At 46.2% G+C, this 21,301-nt stretch overlaps 1 protein-coding gene across 1 annotated transcript in view; it reads left to right on the top strand.

The window, feature by feature from the left end:
• Positions 1–20,675, top strand: part of stk11 (serine/threonine kinase 11) — a 44,183-nt gene extending 23,508 nt beyond the window's left edge. Inside the window, exons 9-11 of the mRNA XM_088907789.1 lie at positions 7,277–7,476; positions 17,293–17,549; positions 20,181–20,675. Of these exons, the coding sequence (XP_088763915.1) occupies positions 7,277–7,476; positions 17,293–17,504 (412 nt within the window). The 3' untranslated portion in view covers positions 17,505–17,549; positions 20,181–20,675. The remainder of the gene's footprint in view (positions 1–7,276; positions 7,477–17,292; positions 17,550–20,180) is intronic.
• Positions 20,676–21,301: the final 626 nt, after the last annotated feature.

Here is a 21,301-nt window from a genome sequence, read left to right on the forward strand (position 1 = left end):
AAAGCATTTCGAAAAAGGCTCCGAAATTTCTGGTTTTAAAAAATTTTAAAGCCCCAGGATTTTTTTTTTTTACACAGCCTGTTAAGTGTCTCCGCTGCACAAGGACCGGTGTTTCTCGGGAAACACGGGCTGCGGTTGCCGTGGTAACAAATGACCGAAGCAGAGGCGTGCGCTGGTCTGATCACCTCGCTCCCCTCTCCGCTGCAGAGGGAAGGGCTGGGGGGGAAAGAAATCCCTCTTTCCCTCATCCTGCTGCTGTGGGAGGCTGAAACCCTTTTAGACTTGGGTTTTGCTTCCTCTTCCTGAGGTGTTGTGAGGCGTGCAGGCAATACTGAATTAGGGGGGATGAAACCTGATTCTCTTTTGTTCTTATTCCAAGTCATTTTAATGGGCTGTTGCATTATTAATAAGTGTTTGACTTGTGATGAACAGAGGCTTGTTAGCCTGGAAAAAAGTAAATCCTTGGGTTTGCCCATCCGGTAGGGTTTGATACCAAATGTCCTATGAAAGCAGTTTTTTTTTACGTTCAAATGCTTACCCAGCATTGCAGAAACCTATATAATAAAATTGCCTGGGTTGAGGAGGGAGGGAAGAAGAAATAACGGCAGTACATCCAGTCATGTCAGAACAGTCTCATCCCTGACAGGACTCATGGCTGCCTGCAGAGAGCACAAGTCAGGGCTGCACCCTGCGCCCAGCACACCTGTCCATCGAGGGGCGTGCCCACGCGCGCGCATGTGCGCTCCAGCACAAGATCCAGTACAGAGAGATGCATTGACCACGTCTGCTTGTTCTTGGAAAGGGTGAGGAAAGTGGAGCGCCTGCAGAAAACCCACATAAATGTGGGGTGGATGGGACGGACATGCAGACTCCACACAGAAGTTGTCCTTCAGCAGTGAGCCAAAGGGCTGAGTAGCAGTAGTGCTTACTGTCGCACTATAATGTTGCCCTCACAGCAAAATGACCTTAAAAAGATGTCACTCCGTAATTTGCCAGCAGCCATATCACCCTGCAACTCATAACTGGCAACCCATTGAAGCTCAGCAGGTGTGAGCCTGGTCAGTACCTGGATGGGAAACCTCTTGGGGAAAAAACTAAGGTTGCTGCTGGAAGAGGTGTTAGAGGGCCAGCAGCACCCTGCAGTCTGTGTGGGTCCTAATGCCCCAGTATAGTGACGGGGGGGCACTATACCGTAAACAGGCGCCATCCTTTGGATGAGACGTAAAGCCAAGGTCCTGACTCTCTGTGGTCATTAAAAATCCCAGGGCGTTTCTCGAAAAGAGTAGGGGTGTACCCCTGGCGTCCTGGCCAAATTTCCGATTGGCCCTTATCAATCATGGCCTCCTAATAATCCCCATCTATGACGTGGCTTCATCACTCTGCTCTCCTCCCCACTGAGAGCTGATGTGTGGGGAGCGTTCTGGCGCACTATGGCTGCCGTCGCATCATCCAGGTGGGGCTGCACACTGGTGGGTGTGGAGGGGATCCCCATTACCTGTAAAGCGCTTTGAGTGGAGTGTCCAGAAAAGCGCTACATAAATGTAAGCAATTATTATTATTGATTTGGGATGGCATATGCCTGTCATATAGATTGCAGAATAGTTAATGGCTAATTGGCACAGAAAAATTACTTTTACTTCCTGAGGTCAAGCGCTTGAAATGCAGGTCAGGTGCAGTAGGTTTGGCTTCTCAGCCTGATGCCACTGCGTGTGACCTCTGACCCCTGTATCCAGCTGTGTGCACTAGCACAAGACGCATGAAAACATCTTTGGATGCCCGATATTGGGCCTGCTTGGAAATTGATTTTATCTTATTAGATCAGCTTTCTAATTAAGCCTTTTGCTGTCTCATTCAAGATCCTTCCTTGTTAAAGTCTCTTGGTCCCCCCTCCCCCTTCTCTGTGCTGTGAAGCTCGACACTGATCACTTGAAGGGTGGAATTTTCCAGCTCAGATTACCTGATGTCTCTGGTCTTTCATCAGTGTCACCACACACACACAACAAACATAAAAATAAATACAAAATGCCCGTATAAATATTTAAACTTGCAAAAGGGCAGCCAGACTTTTAAATTAATTACCCAGCTCTGTATAAATATTAACATTAAGGGGATTTGAAATTGGTGGAGACATCATGCTGGAACGCATGCAATTTTAATTACTCGGCTCCTAAGGTGACTTTCCTTAAGGAGCAGCAGCTTTGCTGGGCTGCTTGGGGATCGTTGCCCTTTAGATGAAAAGGATAGCGTACCCCTAACAGTTACACGTGACCCCCAAGAACACCCCCTTCCTTTCATTTAATAAAAATGTGTTAACGGCGTTTAAAAAAAGGTCCATTTGAGCCTAATTTAGTAACTGTTCTGAAGTTATATTCATGACTATGAGCTGCAAAGCTGCAGTTGGCTCATATTAATCATTAATTTATTTACCTTATTTTTCACACTTCATGAAGTTCCTGCAAATCCTTCATCGTGGACATCCTTGCGGGTGCAGATCTCACTAATCTGATCAAATGAGAAATCATTAAAATGTTGTTGTTTTTTTTTAGATGTTTGATCGAGGCTTAAAGGTGGTTCAGGGTTAGTCCACTGTGTTTCCACATTGATCCATTGAAAAGGATGCAGGGACCTGCAAAGAGACTATAAGAGAGGAAGCCGTTTGGCCCACCTGGGTCATTTGGTTATTAATAGGTAATCAATATGAGGATCTTGTCCAGCCTTTTTTGAATGAAGCTGGGTTATATGCAGGTATTTTAGAGCCTGTATGGGTGCCAACCATGACAAGCATCAATGGGGAATTGTCTGCCAGCTCTTACTGTAATGCTTCCTTGTTTTATCGGGTCCCTGTGCCTTTCTGGTTTTCTGTATTCAGAGGTTTTGAAGCATGGCCCCTGTCGCACATTTTCCGTGCGTGTTTCTCCCTGGCCAGCTGTCTTGTGATGAGCCCCGGAGGAGTTCATTAGCTCTGACAGGCCGATCTCTCTCGCCCACTCTTCTCCCCGAGTGGGTGCTGCTGACCTGCAGCCCCTCGTTCGACTTGCATGGCTTTCCAGTCATGAGCGGTGCCTGCCTGCTGCCTCATCAAGGTAGCCCTCTCTGTGCTTTGTGACTGGAGCCCCGGCCCTGGGGTCTGGAGCTGTTCTCTCTGGTCTGGGGGCGGCTGCGCACGTCCCTGGCTGTGCCTCCATGAAACAGATGACTGCTAATGAGAAACCCAGGTTTTGTTGCCCTGCTTGTAAATGCTATTAGTTCAGCCAGTCCTCTTCATCTGTTTCCTTTAGCCAGAGAAATGAGGGCTTATTTGACCAGTGCCTTTTTATGGTTGTTGCTGCAGATTTTTTTTACCAATAAGCCTTTGCAGCTGCTTAGTTTTCTCTCTTTTGACCCACAAAGGGCGCTGTTTGGAGAGGAGATATCAGAAGGCTTTTTTGGCATGCCTGCCTTTTTTTAATGAAATCCTAAGCAGAATAATGAGCTCAGTTTCTCCCTATGATAACACTCCTCTACGCCTATGTTCAGCTGCTGTATTGAGTTGTAGTAGTTGAAAATGCATGTTTTCTTGCATTTCGCAGGCGTTGTCAGACTTCTGCTGATAAAAATACAGTACAAACCTCTTGACTGCTGGGTTGGTGGGTTCAGATGCAAATGTCTTTTCTGTACATCTGTTGTGATTTGATCTTAGTCGCCAGGTGTGATAAACAACACTGTTTAATGCTGTGGCCTTATTTATACTACTTATTAGAAATCTATAGAGCGTGACAAAGCCCTGTCAGAAAGCACAGTGTTTTAAGTACAGTATTGTAAGGCTATAGAATACTACTGGGGCTCATTTCATATGATTTTGTAGGAAGAAATACGATTTCAAAACCAGAAGAGTTCAAAATAAAGTGTAGAATCTCCATTTTAAAGAAAGAAACTTCTGATCTATATGAGCAAGGAGCCACCTGTATTGATGTTTTTAACTACAGCCCTTAATTTAAATACCTCACTTGCAATCAGGATATCAGCATGCTTTCTGCAAGCATGCAGTCTTTCAGTCTTAAGTCCTTACAGGCCGACGAAACCTATTTTCTGTGATATATTTGTCACCTCCCCATCTCCCATTGCACATTCCCCACAACACTGCAGGTCCCTTCAGTCCATCAGGACCTGATTGCCAGTTGTGACCTGAGTGTTGTGCCTGATCTCATATTATCCAAACTTCAGCTTTGTAATAAACCCTACAGTAAATTATATTAAATTTTACTTTATGACAAGGGTTCCTGGAGTTTTTATGTTCTTCCCGCGTTTGTGTGAGTTTCCTCCCACAGTCCAATGACTTGTAAGGTTAAATGGTATGGCTTTGCATGATGGACTGGTGTCCCATCCAGGGTGCACCCTGGCTTGCTCCCATTGCATGCTGGGATAGGCTCCAACTCCCCTGTGACCCTGGATTGGAAGAAGCAGAATTAGATTAGAAAATGGATGGATGGACAAGGGTTATCAATCCTGAGTTAACGACCTGAACCCTGAATTGACCTAATAGTATTACTTTGAACACTCTTTACAGTCTCCTTTTAACTATTCCTTATCAGAAATTGAAAAACATCCCCCAGGACCAGGACTGACATCCCCTGGGTTATGGTATTATGCTTAAAGCAGTGGTGACCCCTAGTGGTAGGAAAGGGAGGTGCTGCTTCTATGCATGTGACCTATTCAGGCCATAGGCCTTCTGAAGACCTCTGAAGAATCTTAAGTGGTTAATTGTGATTAACTCTACTGAGCTGTTAAGGCCAGGAAAGAAATGACAACCTGCAGACGCTGTAGCCCCTGACGTCCTGGAGTCGTGCACCCTGTGTTTTTCACATCTCATTTTGCAGCTGCAGCCCTCTGGCCACACAAGTTGTTTTTTAGTGTTCAAAGATTTCTACATAAATAGTTGGTAGCCTGTGTATTGTAGTTAGGCATACTTTAAGGCTGAGGAAGAGAAGTCACCCTGCCATTGGGTTACATATAACCCAGGTGTCTGAGTGAAGGGCTCATACAAACGTCCAGAGCACAAAAGAGAAGGACCCTTCTTGATTTGTGCTTCGGGGCTTGCCCTGAAGATGAATGGAGATCTCTAAACTGCAGTGAATTCTATGTGGCTCCTTACTGTAAAACTACCACATACAGCAAAGACCGAGTCCATTCATCCATTTTCTAACTGCTTCTTCAATTGAGGTTTGTGGGGGGAACCGGAGTCTATCCTGGCAAACTGTGGGCGCAAGGAAGGGTGCATCCAGGAAGAGACACCAGGGCATTGCAGGGCACACACACACACTCACACCAGGGCCAGTTTTCCTCGAAGCCGGACAACCTACCAGTATGTTTTTGGGCTGTGGGAGGGAAAGCCCATGCAAACACAGAGAGAACATGAAAATGCAAAGTCTAGATAAACGCAGAGAGCACCCCCAGGTCCGGAATTGAACCCAGGGCTCCAGCAAGGCAGCAGTGCACACCACTGTGCTACCATGCTCATAAAATAGCACACCTCCAAAGGTGTGGTCAGACTGTGCAGCATCAAATGGAAAATGTTGTACAGCCAATGCGATGAAAAGGAATTTATATAATGTTGTAATGTTGCTTTATTAGCCCTATACAATTTCTTGCATTAGGAATTAGTCTTTTTGGATACCCCAGCTTGCTCACCATGAGACACAGACACACAGACAGGGAGAGAAGCTTGGGGTCAGAGCACAGGGTCAGCCATTTATACAGCACCCCTGGAGCAGCTGGGGTTAAGGGCCTTGCTCAGGGGCCCAACGGAGTAGGATTCCTCTGCCGGCTGCGGGATTTGAACCGGCAACCTTCCAGTCACAGGGACAGATCGTTAGCCACAGAGCCACCGCTCCACCCCGAATTTCACGAGGCCAGTAAAATACACGCCATTGATTTCTTTTAGCTGCGTTTGTTTTCTCATGGCCAGTCTCCAGAAGTGTTGTGATTTATGTCTTGCACAGCCTCTCAGCTAAATTAGAAGTGCTGCGTGCACAGCTCTTCATGCACACAACAACAGCATTGTTTCCCAAAAGATATCTTTTATCACTCTCGGAAAGTGAGGAGGTGGGGACGAGAGTGGAGTTATCGGGGTCTCCTCACGTGTGGCCTTGAAGGAGTTAATACCTCCATGTGGTAGAATTAAGATGAATAGCGAGGGTCTTCTTTAATATTCATAAGCAGAAAGTCAGAGCTCCGGGGGGGGGGGGGTACCAGCTGTTCTGCACTAGGTGCTGATTAGGAGGCAAGCGCTTTGAAATCCATCCCACTTCCTCAGTGTGGGATCTGACCCTTCGGTGAATGAGAAATTGCATCGGTGAGGTGGGAACCGATGAGGCTGGCAGCCCTAGATGACCGAGGGCAGAAAGCAAAATTAGGGCTCCTGCCAAGTATGATTTTGTTTATAGTGTTCTATTATTTGGAAAGAGGTTGCAGGACTGGAGGTCATGTCCTCTATAAGAATCACATTTCTCTGTCTTACACCGTGTAGCTTTGTGTCTGTTAGCGATTCATATTCGAGCACTGCAACCAACTTGATGCCAGCTTGCAAATGCCAGCCTTATATCTGCAATGGAAGAACTGACACCAAGTCTTGATTAGAGTAACACTTACATGATGAATTCAAGAACAGTGTGATTTTTAGCAGGTTGCAATTTTAAAGCTCTTTTGAAATGTGTGAAACTTTGATGCATACTGTTGTTCACACGATGTCTAGTTTAACTTATTTTGGGAGTGCGTGTGACCCATCTTGGATATTGTTCCCAGTCAGGTTGTCAGAGTGAGCCATGCAGTTATCAGCTGTTGTGATTTGAAGTGTTACCATCGCTGCTCATAAGAGATTTCCTGCGTAACACTCATAGGATTGCAAGACCAAATTGTGGAAAATGTTAAAGTGCTTGTTTTATTTTAGTAAAAAAGTATGTTTTGAACATTAAAGAGATTGCAGTGTTACAGAAAGTTTTTTCAGCTTTTGTTGATGTGATAATGTGTTGGATAGTCTTTGGTCTTGAAATTTATGGTATTTTTGGGTGGCAGCCGAGTAAAACAGCTTTTCTGCAAGCTTTTGATCACTGCACTACGTGTATAGCTCATCTGATCTCTTTGTCATTCTAAACAAATGCTATTGTGTGAAAAAAGCAAACAGACGCCAGTTATTTATAACGGTAGCAGCTTGCTGAATGTGGGAAAGGCACTGTGAAACATCTGGGCTCTGGGCGCTGTGCTTGCGCTTATGATCCGAACTGGTGTCCCGTTTCTCCAGCTGGGTCCGCAAGAAACACCCCCCTTCGGAGCCGCCTGTGCCCATCCCCCCCAGCCCAGATACCAAGGACCATTGGCGCAGCATGACGGTGGTGCCCTACCTGGAGGACCTTCATGGCTACACGGAGGAAGACGAGGAGGAGGACGCCCTGTTCGACGGGGAGGACGAGATCATCTACACTCAGGACTTCACGGTGCCAGGTGAGAGGTCGCCAGCGGGCGTGTCCAGGGGTCACCCCTGGCCTTTAGCTGCTGTGCAGTTTTTAGTCCCCCCCCCCCCCCCCCCCAACTGGCATCCTGTCCAGTCTGCAGAAGGAAGAGTGCGCGTTGTGTAAATTGTGTTTTCGAAATTGCTGAACGGGTACAGTAATTGAGTAGTATGTTTTTTTTTAAGGAGTTCATGTCAGTATTCCTGTTGCCGGTTCTATTCCTTTCCTCCTGCCCTCATTCTCGATTATATATTTCTTTGTTTCCTACAATCCAGTTAAAGGTGGTATCTTATTGCCAAAAATAAGATGTCCATTTCGAAGACATCTTCAGACAAGGCTGACTTGGAGTACTTTCTGTTGCTGAAGGAATATTCTGATCACTGGGCAAATTGAAACATGGGCCAGTAGTACCATGTTGAACTAGGCCAGTGAAAGATCGGCGGTCATATCTGAAGAAGGAAAAGGCAACTCAAGCCATATAGGGATTCATGTAAGAAGACGTTCTTGAGCTGAAGCTTATAGTGTCATCAGTATACCACTGATCAGAACGGTGTGCTGTTATTCAAAAAAACTAGTGTCAGGAGATTGGATTGGCTGTTGCATGCTGTTTAGAAGAGCTCGAAGAGAAGCCCGTTTTTAACAATGTTTCAGCAGTAATTTTGGAATGCTCAGCTTTCTGTAAGCTGCTGTTTGTTCATGCAGTCTATAAAGTGATGATGGGTTGCATTGCAGAATGACTATTGAGCTGTCAGGGAATAAAAATCTGCTGAATTGCTGATAACTGTGACTTGAAGTGATAATTGCACAGCAGTTGGAATAAACTCCATTACTGGTGAAACAGTTAAGTTCTAATAATAGCTGTGGCTGTTAACAGAACTGGCTCTAAAATGAAGAAATCCTGGGCTCCATATAACCAAGTAGCATTTCGGTTTTCCTGCTTTCTGTGATTGTGGTGCATCCGTGGGTTTTGTGTGTTGTGTGTGCGTGCATCTCCCCTCTCCCTGGAGGTGAGAGGAGGTCATCAATTAGATGGATTAATCCTGTGGCTGGTTTCCGGACGCCTACAGACAGGCAAAACGGGAAACAAGATAAATTGAGGGAGAAGCCAGTGTCACCCGTTACCAGACGCTGTGAAGCACAATGACATTTTCTACGAGTGTGTGCAGGGCTCAGTTGTGCAGTGCTGGAAAGTTCATGGCTAAAATATGAAGTCTTATCAGTGGGCATTACAATGTCCATATTGGAGAAGCCTTGCACATTTTTTTTAAATGCGTCATGTCCTACTGAAGTAGTTCAGGTGGGGAGCTGCGTCAGCATGCGTAGGCTGCAAAGGAACAAGTAATAGGTTTATTCCATGCTGAAAGAAAACACAATGTTTCGGCCGTGAAGCCTTCTTCAGGTGTGTCTGAAGAGGGCACACACCACACACCTGAAGAAGGCTCCACGGCCGAAACGTTGTTTTCTTTCTTCTTTATTCAGCATGGAATAAACCTATTACTTGTTCCTTATGTCCTACTGAAGCTCATTCATGGAAGCCCCTTGTAATGTAGATCTCTAGATCACCCGGGAGCTTGAACATAGTTCAGGTTTCTGACTTGAGGACTGATTTTGCTCAACCCTGTTCATGACAAAATGACAGCCCTTGACCACGTGGATACTCAGTTGAATCTTAAACCATTTAGAAGTGAGAAAAATTCTTGTTTCAAATAATTCCATGCGCATTCTATTTGAATGGGCAGTTCAGTTCCCTGACTTCCAATCCAAGCAAACGAGAAGAGTATGTTTAAATCATGTTGCTCATTTAGAGTGTACTAGCCAATTAATCTGAGGATCTTAACCAGTTGTTTCATGGAAGACGTTATGTGAATAGAAATGTCATTTTAATAAGAGCATTTTTAGTTAGAGATGCAAATGATGCTGGTAGTAAAAAAAAATGAACTCTTCTGTTGCTTTGTTTTGGAATCATTGTTTATCTCCAAGACAAAAAGGTTATATAGAATTCTATTTAAAAATCTGTATTTAAAAGGTTACATAGAATTGTAGCTGAATTCATTAGAAGTGTTAATTTTTTTTCAAGTTCAAGTGGTGTTTTAAAATTCCAGCACATAGATCTTTCCATTAACTCCCATCACAAATATAAAATGTTTTAATGTTTCTATGAATTGATTTTTGTCTGTCTTGCATTTTAGTGTGCAGACATCTTTTGGCATTTCCAGACACGTGAACAGTCTTCTAGTCTATTTTTTGGACTTCTAAAAAACTAATAAATCTCTTCTTGGTCTCTCCGTTGTGCACATCTGCAAAACCTTTAGGCTTCTGACTTTTGTAGACTGATTTTGCACAGCCCTGTTCATGACAGAATTACAGCTCTTTAACCTCTTGGATTCTCAGTTGAATCTAAAATGGTTAAGAAATGGGAAAATTCAAATAATTCCATACATATTCTATTCTAGTTCCGTTTCCCTGACTTCCGATCCTTCACGGACTTCGCTGTCTTTCGGGGTGAATTCTCAAGGCCTTAGCTGTCTAGGTCTCGGGTGCTTTGCTCAGTCTACTTATGCCAAATACCTTGTGCATTCATGTGTGTTTTATGCTGGAGAACATTCATTAAACATGTCTTCACAGAGGCAAAGTCTGAATTCATTAAAAGCTGGGTTTTTTTTATTCAATGCCCTATACAGTGTATATAAAGCAGCCCTGTAAATCATCAGGTAACTTTCTTTGGGTTTTAGCGAGTAAGAGAGAACTTTCATGGCCGTGAAACTGAAGTTCAGTCTGAGCCAGGGAAGTTGACTCCCCCCCACCCACAGAAAAAAGAAAAGATAAGAAAAAAGGGAAACAGATCCCAGAATTGCATTTAATATCCATGAGTATTTGTGTTGTAGCTGTATGTACATACTGAGCAATGTTGTCGATAGTCTTCTGGAAGGAAGGAGCCAGTACCCAGGTTTTGAAGATTTTTCAGTCCTGTTCATTGAGAGCTCGGATCAAAAGAGAGCCTATCTGAGTAGGCTCAGCACAGGCAGGGAAGTTGGTTCAAGGAGCTAGTATATAATCTCTGACCTGCATGGAGTTGCTCATAACCTGTTCTAAATGATCTTGTCGATACTTCTGTTCAGAGCAGGCATTTCAAAACACGGCATCAGCAACTGTGGCTGTGGAGTCACTGGCAGCAGGGCCCTTGATCTTGCGTTGCAGTGAAGGATGGAGCTCAAGAAGGTTTAGTAACATGCTTTGGTGGCACAGCCAGGGTTTGAACAGGGGAGCACCCTGTGGCCAGTAATTTGTTGTACCAGTAACTACTGGACAATCTAGCCTCTGTCCTTGCTGTAGTGATTGGGATAGGTCCCCCACTTTTGGACTGCTCCAGCTGGGCCTTTGCCAACGAAAAGCAATGTCTCTTCTCTGCTTCCAGGTTTGAGGTGCATGCTTTAGGTCAGGACCGAAGGACCAGGCAAGTGCCAGAGAGATTAGTCCAGTGACGGAAGAGGAACAGGGAGTCGACGAGTGGCACATGGAGAACTGTGCAGAGAGTTCAAGTTCTTCCCATTGTTTATTCTAGAAGTAGTTCTTAAAGGGTCCCTATTGTGCATTAAAAAATCAGTAATGAAAGTATCATGTTTTGTTTGGTTATCTCTGTGAATTTGAATAGTAACATCCATGCCGTGCAAGTAGATTTCAAGTGTTTATACTAGTGATAGTCATCCTGCCAGCTCAAGTAAATAAGCAGGAGAAAATTCAATTACAGTGCCGTGATCTTAAAAACCCACATTGAAGCCTTTGGAAGTCCTTCTTTTTCTATTTTAGAGTGAGGTAAGACAATGCCAACAACAGTAACCACAAGCACTACGTGAACCGATTATTAAGATAATAGGGATTGATTTGTCTTGGAACAGTTAAATGACGTTGATTGGGTGTAATTTAGCATTGCACTTGAAAACCAGCTGCCTGTGTTTGTATTGATTGCTCTGTGCAGAGGTTCTGAGCAAGCCTTGCAAGTTTCCAAAGCATGTAATTAAAAGAGGGAGCAAAAAAACAGGAGTATATCTAAAGTGTAGTACGTGGAAAAGCACTATTTCTGATCCATAGTAAGGGTTGGTTTTTTTTGGACAGGTATTCTTGGTATTCAGGGGATGTGTTCATCATACTTTCTGTTCCTGTGTAAGACCCTTAAGCACAATGCCCAGGACATTCTGGTGGAAAAAAATGTAGTGCATTGTTAAGGCAGGAGAGTACGGGGAAGGAAAGGGTTAAAATAATTGCCAAAGTCTGTCAATTTCGCTTGTAACTAAAGATAATGCAACCTCAGTCCCATCGCGGCCCCTGAACAGAAGAGCTTCATCACACTTCTGTTTTTGGTTCAGGATTCACGAGCTGGGGGTCTCTCGTTATCCCTCTACCACTGTTCCGAGGATGACGTGGTCATTCCATAATAGAACCTACCTCTTAACTAAACCCAGGCCGGCTCTCTGGGTTCCCGAGGTGGAGTTGATCGGGTTGGCTCCGATTGCATCAGTCTGTGGGCACGCACCGCCTGCCAGTGACTCACCGGCCCGGGCGGAAGGCATAAAAAATGCCTCCATCAAGTAGATTGATCATGTAAGGTCAGAGCTTGGAGGAGTTGGTGGAGTGGAGTTGTGAGAGAATTGAAATCCGAGGGGAGCAGACCTGCAGTGCATATTTTACAGGGAAGCGTAGCTGGATTTCTCAGAGAAATGCAATGTGACTGCTCTTGCTTTTTCCTTCCACCTGTTCTAACTGGTTCAGGCTGGCTTGGTTTCAGCGAAGTGTTGCAGCTACAGTAAATTGACCCTGCTCTTGGCATGCACACATCTCTGCAACCTCTTATGAGTTGTTTTCACCCTTCCTTTAGGATTTTCCTTTATAAAAAAAAGATACTGGGAGCAAGCCAGACGTTGATTTGTTTTTTGTGTGTGTGCAGATCAAAACAGTAAGCATTATGAGTGTGATTACTACATATAGCCAGGGCTTGTCTGCAAGCTCTGCTTAACTCTTCTAAATCCAAATCGCCAGAACAAATAAATTTTGTTCTCTGAAATAAGGAGCAGTGCATCACTGCAGGATGTGCCCAGGATAGACACGTCACTAGTTAATTAGAAGGCACTCACATCTGTAGTTTTCATTCTGGTCATTCTGTTTTTTCCTGTAGGCAACAGTGGAATTTATTGATTCCATGTGGATGATAGGTCGTAATACATTTTGATCAGGAGATATTTTTAAGTTAGGATCTAAATGATCACAGTCTGTCAGCATGTAAAATTATCATTGCTTTGTACTTAAGGGGATCGTTCTCTTAATGGCTGTAGGATTAAAGAGCTCAAAGAAAAGTACCCAGAACACCAGACTACACCAGTTACACTGAATCTCTGCACTCTTGAAAGAGGTGATTGAGGGGACAATGATGCAGGTATTCAAAATGCTGTAAAAGAAACAAGATTGAGGGTACATCTGTGAGTTACGACAGTTTTAGTTTTTAAGACTAAGAACAAGTGTAACTTTTCTTTGTGCACTGACATTTGGTGTCAAACCATTACGCTTCTAGCTACCAAACCAACATGAGATGAATAGCCTCCTCTGCTTTTCATAGATGCAACGATGCTCTTGCACTGAAGTGTCGTTGGAGTTGCTCCCAATTTGTAGGCTGAGCTAGTTGGAAGCACTTGGCCGGAGTAGGAAGACCTGGGGAACTGGCTGCAAGCAACATCCCTCTTGTTGCAGGAAGCTGTCACCTTTTTAAATAGTTGTTGCTCCTAGAAGAAAAAAAACTACAGCGATATTTTTCATGTAAGGAAAAACAATCTCTTCACTGATTGAGCCTCTCAGGAGGCTACAATGAGCCACTGGATTTCAGATGGATGGACTTCAAGCACTACTGAGCCTGAAAATTAAAGCTGGTGTCTTTGATCTCAGCCTTGCTTACTAAACTGCAATGGAAGGCTTGCATGCACACCTATAATTTATAGGAAAGCAAAATCTCTTTAATTTAATTAATCTCTCCTGTTCTTTGCCCAACCCGCGCTTTGCAGAGTTTTTATTAAGCCATTTGTCTGGCTGCGTTATGTGTAGAAATTAATCACAGCTAAACACGTTTTACCGGAATCCTGTTTATGTGGAACGGGAAATCAAATTCCCCTTATTTTATTTATTTATTTTACAGTACTGCTCCCATCCTCCTGTGATGGACACACAGAAGTTTTTAATTGCTTTGATGAAGACAAAGGGAGACCTGATGTCTTTGTCGGCGGCATGTTTGTGGTCAATCAGTGTGATCTGTCTTGACAGGAAATTAATTTTAAGTTCCTGTCCTCAGGGAAGCAAAAGCACTAAATGAGCTATTGCTGTTATAGTCACAGTTGCTTTAAGCATATTTTCCTTAATCTCTAAATGTGAACAGTTTGTCTCCTATACCTGTCACATTGTCAGAGTATGGAAATTTATTTTTTATGTTTGTAAGGGATTTGCAGCCAAAGCATTGCAGTGAAGACTAAACGTTGAAGTACTGTGATTCATTTTGTTTCCCTCCTTTCGAAAGCCGTTATATTCCAGCGATGATCGCAGTTTATTATGAAGATGGGGCCTAAAAGCCGCCAGCCAAGGGCGCAGGCTCTGTTCGAGTTAGTAACGTCTTTTATATACTGGTGGCACCTCTTTGTGTAGGAAGATGAGCTTTAGATCGTTTCTGCTGGGCGTGAAAAACTACATCGCTCAAGATGAATCATAATGCATTTTCCACAAAAAAAAAGACTGAATGCATCGGCCTCAAAGCTTGCGTGAGTGGGAGGAGGGAAGCAGTTGTGTTCTGACAGCGGTCCCAGCATGCAACTCCAAAAACCAGACCATAAGCCCTTACGCTTCCCCATGCCCAGCCCATCCTCCCCCTTTGCTCTGCTGAATTAGCACAAAATTAATAATTTAAAAGATTTTTTTTGAAAAACCACAGCGCATTGAAATGCAGATTGCTGAAACAATGAAAACTGTTCTGTTTTTTTTCTTTTGCGGATAAAAAACACGAGAAAGAGTGTTAATGGCCCGGTGCATCAGTGAGCATTGTTCAGCAGCTCAGCGGCTTGCGATATAATCCACCGTCGCGTTGAGGAGTGTGGCTCTTTCTCTGCCTGTCCGCTGCCCCATGTTAGAATTGGGTGCGATAAGTCTTTTGAGTGCCCTAAAAGTGGGGTAGTTGCTTGCTCGTGTGTGCCTGCGAGATCAAAATGTGGGTTCAAAGGCTGCGACAGAAGCTGATCGTTCCACTGGCAGCTCCTCACACGCTCAGCTTCCTCAGGATGAAGGGAAACCAGCGTCTTCCTCATGCGAGTGGATGGGACTGCCCCACTGTCTGCCCCACCACCCCCCACCCCTACATCAGCCACCACCAGTCAAGTTTCTGGCCAAACGTTGCTCTTTTTCTGTGCTTGCTTCACATCTCCAAATGATCGACTCTTTTATACTCCCACCCCAGCGCTTCACAAAACCCCATCGAGTCGAATGTCCTCTGCTCACTCCAAAGCGTTTTGAAAATGAGCAATTTAAGCTGGATGGTGTTAATGTTGCCTTGACGACCATGTGACTCATCTTGCAGTCAGTGCGGCTGGGCTGCACTGTGCTTTTCAGTGCTTTCCACTCTCTCCACTCTGCATTTAGCCTTTTTTCTCTTTCTCCCTCTTCACGATCCCCCCCCCCAACCCCCTTCTGCTTTCATTTTCATTTTCTTTCCGCATTCGATTAGCGAATGAGTGTTGTTTTTTTTCCCCTGCGACCCCGTTGTCTGCAGTGAGGGGTGTGGGGTGGTGACCTGCCTTACTGTTCGGAGGTCTCTCCTGAGGGGGGAATGGAAGTGAGTCACCTCCTCTGACTGATTTAGTTTGGTTTTATCTTAAACGAGCTCAAGGGGTGGAAATTAGCGCACGCTTGGCTCGCGCGGTGAAGTGCGAATAGGCTGCTCTGACTTCGTAAGTTCTCAAGAAGTCTTTGAATCCAGATCCTCTGATCACTCCTGCGACTTCTGGTGTCATGCTAAAAATCTCCTTCCACCTTTGTGCTTTTTTGTTGTGCCCCAAAATGTTCAAATGCTGTCTGTGGGGGTCCCTTCGTTTCTTTAAATGCCTGTATTCCGCTCTTGAGGAGGAATCAGGATATTGCTGCTCGTGGTGCAGGCTGCCCTCCTTCTATACCCATGCTTTAGCTTTTAGTTGTATTGATCTTTATTGTAGTACGATTATAGTAAATCTCATTTGTGCAAGCTTCTTTGCGGGTGCTGAATAGTGCTATAAGAAAAACCCTCTGCAGACAGTTCAGATTAATCCTGTGATTAAGTCAGTTGAGGAAGAAAGACCAGCAGGTGTGGGGGGGCCTCCGGGATCAGGGCTGGGAGCCCCTGTTTTATGTAACCGAGATCCGAGTTGGTGGCCTTATTCTGATCCCACAGCTAGCTGCTGGGTCAGCTCTCCACCAGGGAGAAACGGCCGAGCAGTGGGGCCCAATGTTGGGTGACCTGCCACCCCCTGCCCTGCTTGAGTCGTCGGTCGGTTGGGTTTTCAGTGATGGAGAGCTGCTGGTTTCTCCTGTGTAAAGGCACTGTGATCTGGGCGTCACCTGGGAAAGGGGGGGGGTGTCTTGTACCAGGTTGTGTAGTTTTCTCCCTTCCAGTTAGCTTCTGAGGAATCTTCCCTTAAAGAAATCGTCCTGCATGCAAAAACTGGGTTCCCCGCCGCTAATCTATTTTTAGCTCCGCTCCACAAACAAGCGCTGTGCTTGTTTTCGCCCAAGATGTCTTCTCCAAATGTGTGAGTGCTCGAGGGCCTTGGTTTCCATTCTCACTTTGCAAGCGTGAGGAGACATCACGGCTGTCAGTCTCTCTGATCTTGATTTTTTTTCCCCTCCCCCCCTCTTGGTAAAGGAGTCTGGGGCGACGCTGGGGGCCCTAGGGTCAATCCCTGGGGTGCGGTCTGTGTGGAGTTTGTATGTTCTCCCCCTGTGGTTTCCACAGTCCAAAGACATGCCAGTAGGTTGAATGGGTTCTGGGAGGACCGGCCCTGGTGTGTGTGCGTGTCTGTGTGCCCTGCGGTGGACTGGCATCCTGTCCAGAGTGTATCCTGCCTTGCACCTGTTGCTTGCCGGGATAGGCTCCGGCTCCCCCGCCATGCTGAATGGGATGAAGCTCTTGGAAAACAGAGCTGCAGGAAAATTAGCTCGTTGAAAGTCTTTAAATCTTTTTTAAAATACCAATTTTGTTTCATGTAACTTTTGCTTTCAAAGATAAAGCCCTACGATCTTTCTGTGATCATGTTTGGTTAGCTTTGCAATTTACCACAGACGGTAACGCATTAAAAAAAAAACTTTAAAGCCCTGTTATGTTAAAACCCTAAATGCCCTGGAAATTGTCCAGTTCCTTTACAGTCCTCCCATTCCTGTGATATAGTTCACAGCACCTGCTCCTGGCTCATGGTGTCAACGTGGGTGTTTGTGTCGGCTCCATTTTGTGCTGGGCCTTTTGTCAAAGTTTATTTCTCCCTGTGTCAGGCCTGTATGCCATGAGCTCTCACAGGTTATTTTAAACTGTTAACAAGGCCTAATGAATTGGGCTTAAAACTTTACTTTAAGCCAGCAGGTACTTCACTGAAGCCAGATCTCAGGTGGAATGAATCTGTAAGGATGCTTCGTGCCTTCGAGCTGTGCGGTTCTTGCAGTTGTCTTTGGTCTACTGGGCTCCTGTAGTTTGGCACGGGCTGCCTCCCGTCGGATACTGTGTTCGGCCCTTCAGCGGCTCCTGTGCTTGTGTTCTCCACAGGGCAGGTGCCCGAGGAAGAGGAGGCAGAGCCGAACGGGCAGAGCCGGGGCCAGGGCCTCCCGAAGCCCCTGTGCGTGAATGGCATGGAGGCGGGGCAGCTCAACAGCAAGTCGAAACCGGACCGGCGCTCCAGCTCCTCCTCCAACCCGTCCCGGAAGGGCGTGTCCACCAGCAGCAAGATCCGCAAGCTGTCCACCTGCAAGCAGCAGTGAGCCGGCCCCCCCCGCCCCTCGAACCCGAAGCCACGCACTGTATTGGTGAGTGTTAGGGCGAGCCTGCTGGGGGTGCTGAGCAGAACAGCAGCTGGAGGGGGTGTGGTCCTGATGCAGGGAGGATCGGCTCGTCTGCAGGTGTTCTGGGGCTCTTCAAAACGGCAGCGTGGGAAGAGCAGGGAGAAGGGCTTAAATTGGTCCTCTGAAGCCAGTAATGAGCTGATTGAGCTTAAGACCCGGGTTCGATTGAAAACCTACCTACCCACCAGCCCCCTGGGACCAGGATTGCCCACCCCTGCGGTAGCTAAAGGCATTCGACTCTGTCCTTGTTATTATCCCCCGAGAGGTGTGATAGGCTGCCCATCAATACAGTTTCGATTTCTGTTTCGGAAATGTGACGCGCCTTCCTGAGACATCTGTCCAGTAAAGAGAAAGAGAGTGTGAAATCAGTGTTTACTGTGGGAGATGTCACCTCCCTCTGCCCTCCTTCTCCAGCTCCTTTTTGTTTTTGATTTCCACAATGGAGTATTTTAGCTGTGCCGGCTCAAACAAATGGAGGTAATGGCGTGAAAGAGAAAGAGGCACGCTCTGAAGCCGAATGAAACGGGGCTGGAGATAGACTAGGGAGCTTTCATCTGTGTAGAAATCCCTCGGTGCGTCTCCCCCTCCTCTGGGGGCTCGTGGCTGCTGAGCGCTGGAGTGTGGGTGTGAGCGTGGGAGGACAGAGAGCTGCAGTGTTATCAGCTTTCCAGGGTTTTCACCCCCTCTCTTCCCTCCCCCCCCCCCTCCCTCCAGCGGCACCTGCTCATTCATGTCAGTACATCAGCCCCCCCAGTCTGCCGATGACTCATTCACAAGAACGCTCCTGCCATCCTAACAAGCTTCTCCCGTCTTTCCTCGCTCTGCTCGGGCTTCTTGAGAAGAAAAGTTAGCGTTGATCTTTCTTTTTTTTTTTTAAGCTCCTTTTTTTATTAATTGAACTCCTTTGTCGTCATAGTCTATTGTGTCTTTGGTAGTTTTTTTTAAAGCCCCTTTCACCATTCTCTGCGATTTCAGTCCTCGTACATATTGAAATACTTGGTGCATTGGTTCTGAGGTTCCTTTGAAAGACACTTAATGTGTAGGAAAGCGCTGCACTGAGCGGGTAAAAGATATTGCCGCCCTGTTTTTCATCTCTGCTGTCCAACACTCTCTAACACTGAGCTACTGAACCCAGTGCAGCTCTGCACTCTAAGCACTGAGCTCCTGGACACACTACAGCTCAGGACTCTTAACTACTAAGCTACCGAACACACTGCAGCCCTGCACCCTAACCGCTGACCTAGTGCACACACTGCAGCCCAGGACTCTTAACACTGACCTCCTGAAACGCAATCTGATGGCTGTGCAGCTCCCTTTGTGCTAGCTACAGAACGTAGGAAAATCAATTCTCATGCAGGGGATGAAAAATAATGAAAATCAGAAGCAGGAGAGGGAAACAAAAGTAAAAAAAAAAAAATTAATAAGTTTCAATAGAATGAGTCATCAGTGCCTCCCACACATTCTTGCAGTGACTGACTGAAATCAGGTATGTTCAGAGTGTCAGACAATCAAAAATGTTTGGTGGGGGGGGAGGGAGGAATCGCTGCTCCGTAGCTCTCTGTGCTTGTATTTCTTTTAAGCTGCGAGTGAGGAGGGCAGGGCAGAAAGCCCTTCTGATCCATTTTAAATCCCGTTGAGACTGACTCGGAGCTCAGCTACGTACGGAGCACCGGAGAGTGATATTGTTTTTTTTCTTAAAGGGGGGAAATTGAAGAGCTTGCAGGTTCTTAACATTTTAAACCGGGCGTTCTGGGGCCGAAGTTTTTTTTTAACAATGTCTGCTCCAGTAAGGTACAAGACCTTGCATCCGTTGACATCATTGCTCTACCCCTGCATATACTCGCCTCTCCCACCCTCAGTCCCAGAGAAAGAAAAGGCCTTAACGTGATCGATTGAGCAAGGGGCAGATATTGAGCGTGCCGCACTGGCACCCGTCCCGGTACCCTCAGGCCCTCAGGGTCAGCAGGAGCCAGGTGTTGCCCCACACGTCGTGCGCCGCCGGTGTGGGCGGGGTGGCAGCCCCTGCCCTGGGGATGGGGGGGGGGCTGGCTGGCTGGCCTGGGGGCTGGTTGAGGGGAGGGAAGAAGCAGGTGGTTTAGATGCACCTCCCTGCAGCCTGGGTGGGACCCAGGCACTCTCACATGTAGTTCCAGGGGGGGTTGGGAAGACGCCAAGACGCTAAACCTGAGGGATGAGGTTGAGCTGGGAGGATGGGGGTAGGGGGGGGGATTCCTGCCCCACAGGGGTCCTACGGTAGGCCAGTCAGCCCAGTCTTGCTTCTGTGCCCTCCCAAGACTCTTAAGGAGCAGCCTGCAACATCCCAGCACTCCTAGCCTCGAGCCGGCAGAGCCTCAGACACCTGCCACAGAGCCGCACGTCTGTCAGGAGAGCCCCTGCAAGTGTGCAGAGGAAGGCATTTCGCTGGCCTTCCGCCATCTTCCCTTCCGTCGGTCTTCCTCGCCCGATCCGAGCCTAGTAGCACGCATGAGCTCGTAGGTCTCGGAGTACTGCAGGGGAACTTGCAGTTTATCTCAAGACAAAGGCCTTCGTTTGTAATGCGTCCTTTTGTTTGTTTTTTCTCTCTCTCCCTACCAGGATTCTTCTTTTTTTTTTTTTTCCTTTTGGGATTTTCCTAACCAGACAGCCGGGGGGGCGGTCGAGCGGCGCTACCTTTCCCGTTTCGTTCCCGATCCTTTTCGGACGGACTTGTCTGAAGACTGGTTTGTTTGGAACGGCGGGGACAGGAGGGGCATTTACACAAACACCCCATGGATGACACGGACAGAGGAAGGGGAGTCTCCGAGGAGGAAGGGCCTCCTTGCCAAATGAAGCCAAGATTTTCTCCTTTTCCAACCCTCGCCCTTCCTGGGAAGAAGCCTGGGACCGCGGATCGGCGCGGACGAGCCACGTTACGGCACCGATGTGCGTGGAACTTTTCTGCGGAGCCATTTAGATGCACTTTTTTTTTTTTGTTGTTGGTGGTTTTATTTTTTTAGATTCTATTTTTTTGCAGTTATCCTTTGCAGTATAATAGGTACACATTGCGATGTGTACAGAATAATATTAATAATAAATAATGATGATGATGATGATGGTGATAAAGATTATTCGAAGAAAATAAAGCTGCATGCTGTAAAGGGTTTGGAAAAAGGGAAAGACTTCCAAAAAAAAAAGACTGGGATGTTTGGGTTTTCTTTGTTTTTCTGTTAGTTTTTTATTTTTTTAATTATTATTTATATATAAAAAAAGCATCCCGACCAGACCAGATTTGGTAGTCTTTTGTGATTTTTTTTTTGCATTATTTCAGTTCTGAGGCAGTGGAAAGAGCAACAGACGTCCGTGGCGAGTGGGAGAAGCCTGAATTGTAGGGAAGCAATAAAATGAGCTGGGCGCACTTTCTCTGCTCCAAAAACAACCCGTCTACACTTCAGGGCATGCTGACACACCGGAGGACGCAATGTCCTGATTGACAGGTTCTCAGGAGGTTTTTTGGGAGTAGAGGGTCTGCCTCCAGCTTGATTTTAACACTTCTGTTGATTTTTTTTTTCCTGGACAGCACCTCAGCGGTTTCGGATGTGTATTCTTCTTCACTCATTTTTTTTTTATGTAGCTTCCTAAAAAGAGCTGAGGGACCTAGATCTACTGTGCGGCCTCCTCCGGTTTCTGAACACTATTAAAGTGCCCGATAGGACCCCAAAATACAAAACCGGGTCCCC

The sequence above is a fragment of the Atractosteus spatula genome, chromosome 28 (genome assembly GCF_055471065.1).
Source record: "Atractosteus spatula isolate fAtrSpa1 chromosome 28, fAtrSpa1.hap1, whole genome shotgun sequence".
NCBI classification, from domain to species: domain Eukaryota; kingdom Metazoa; phylum Chordata; class Actinopteri; order Semionotiformes; family Lepisosteidae; genus Atractosteus; species Atractosteus spatula.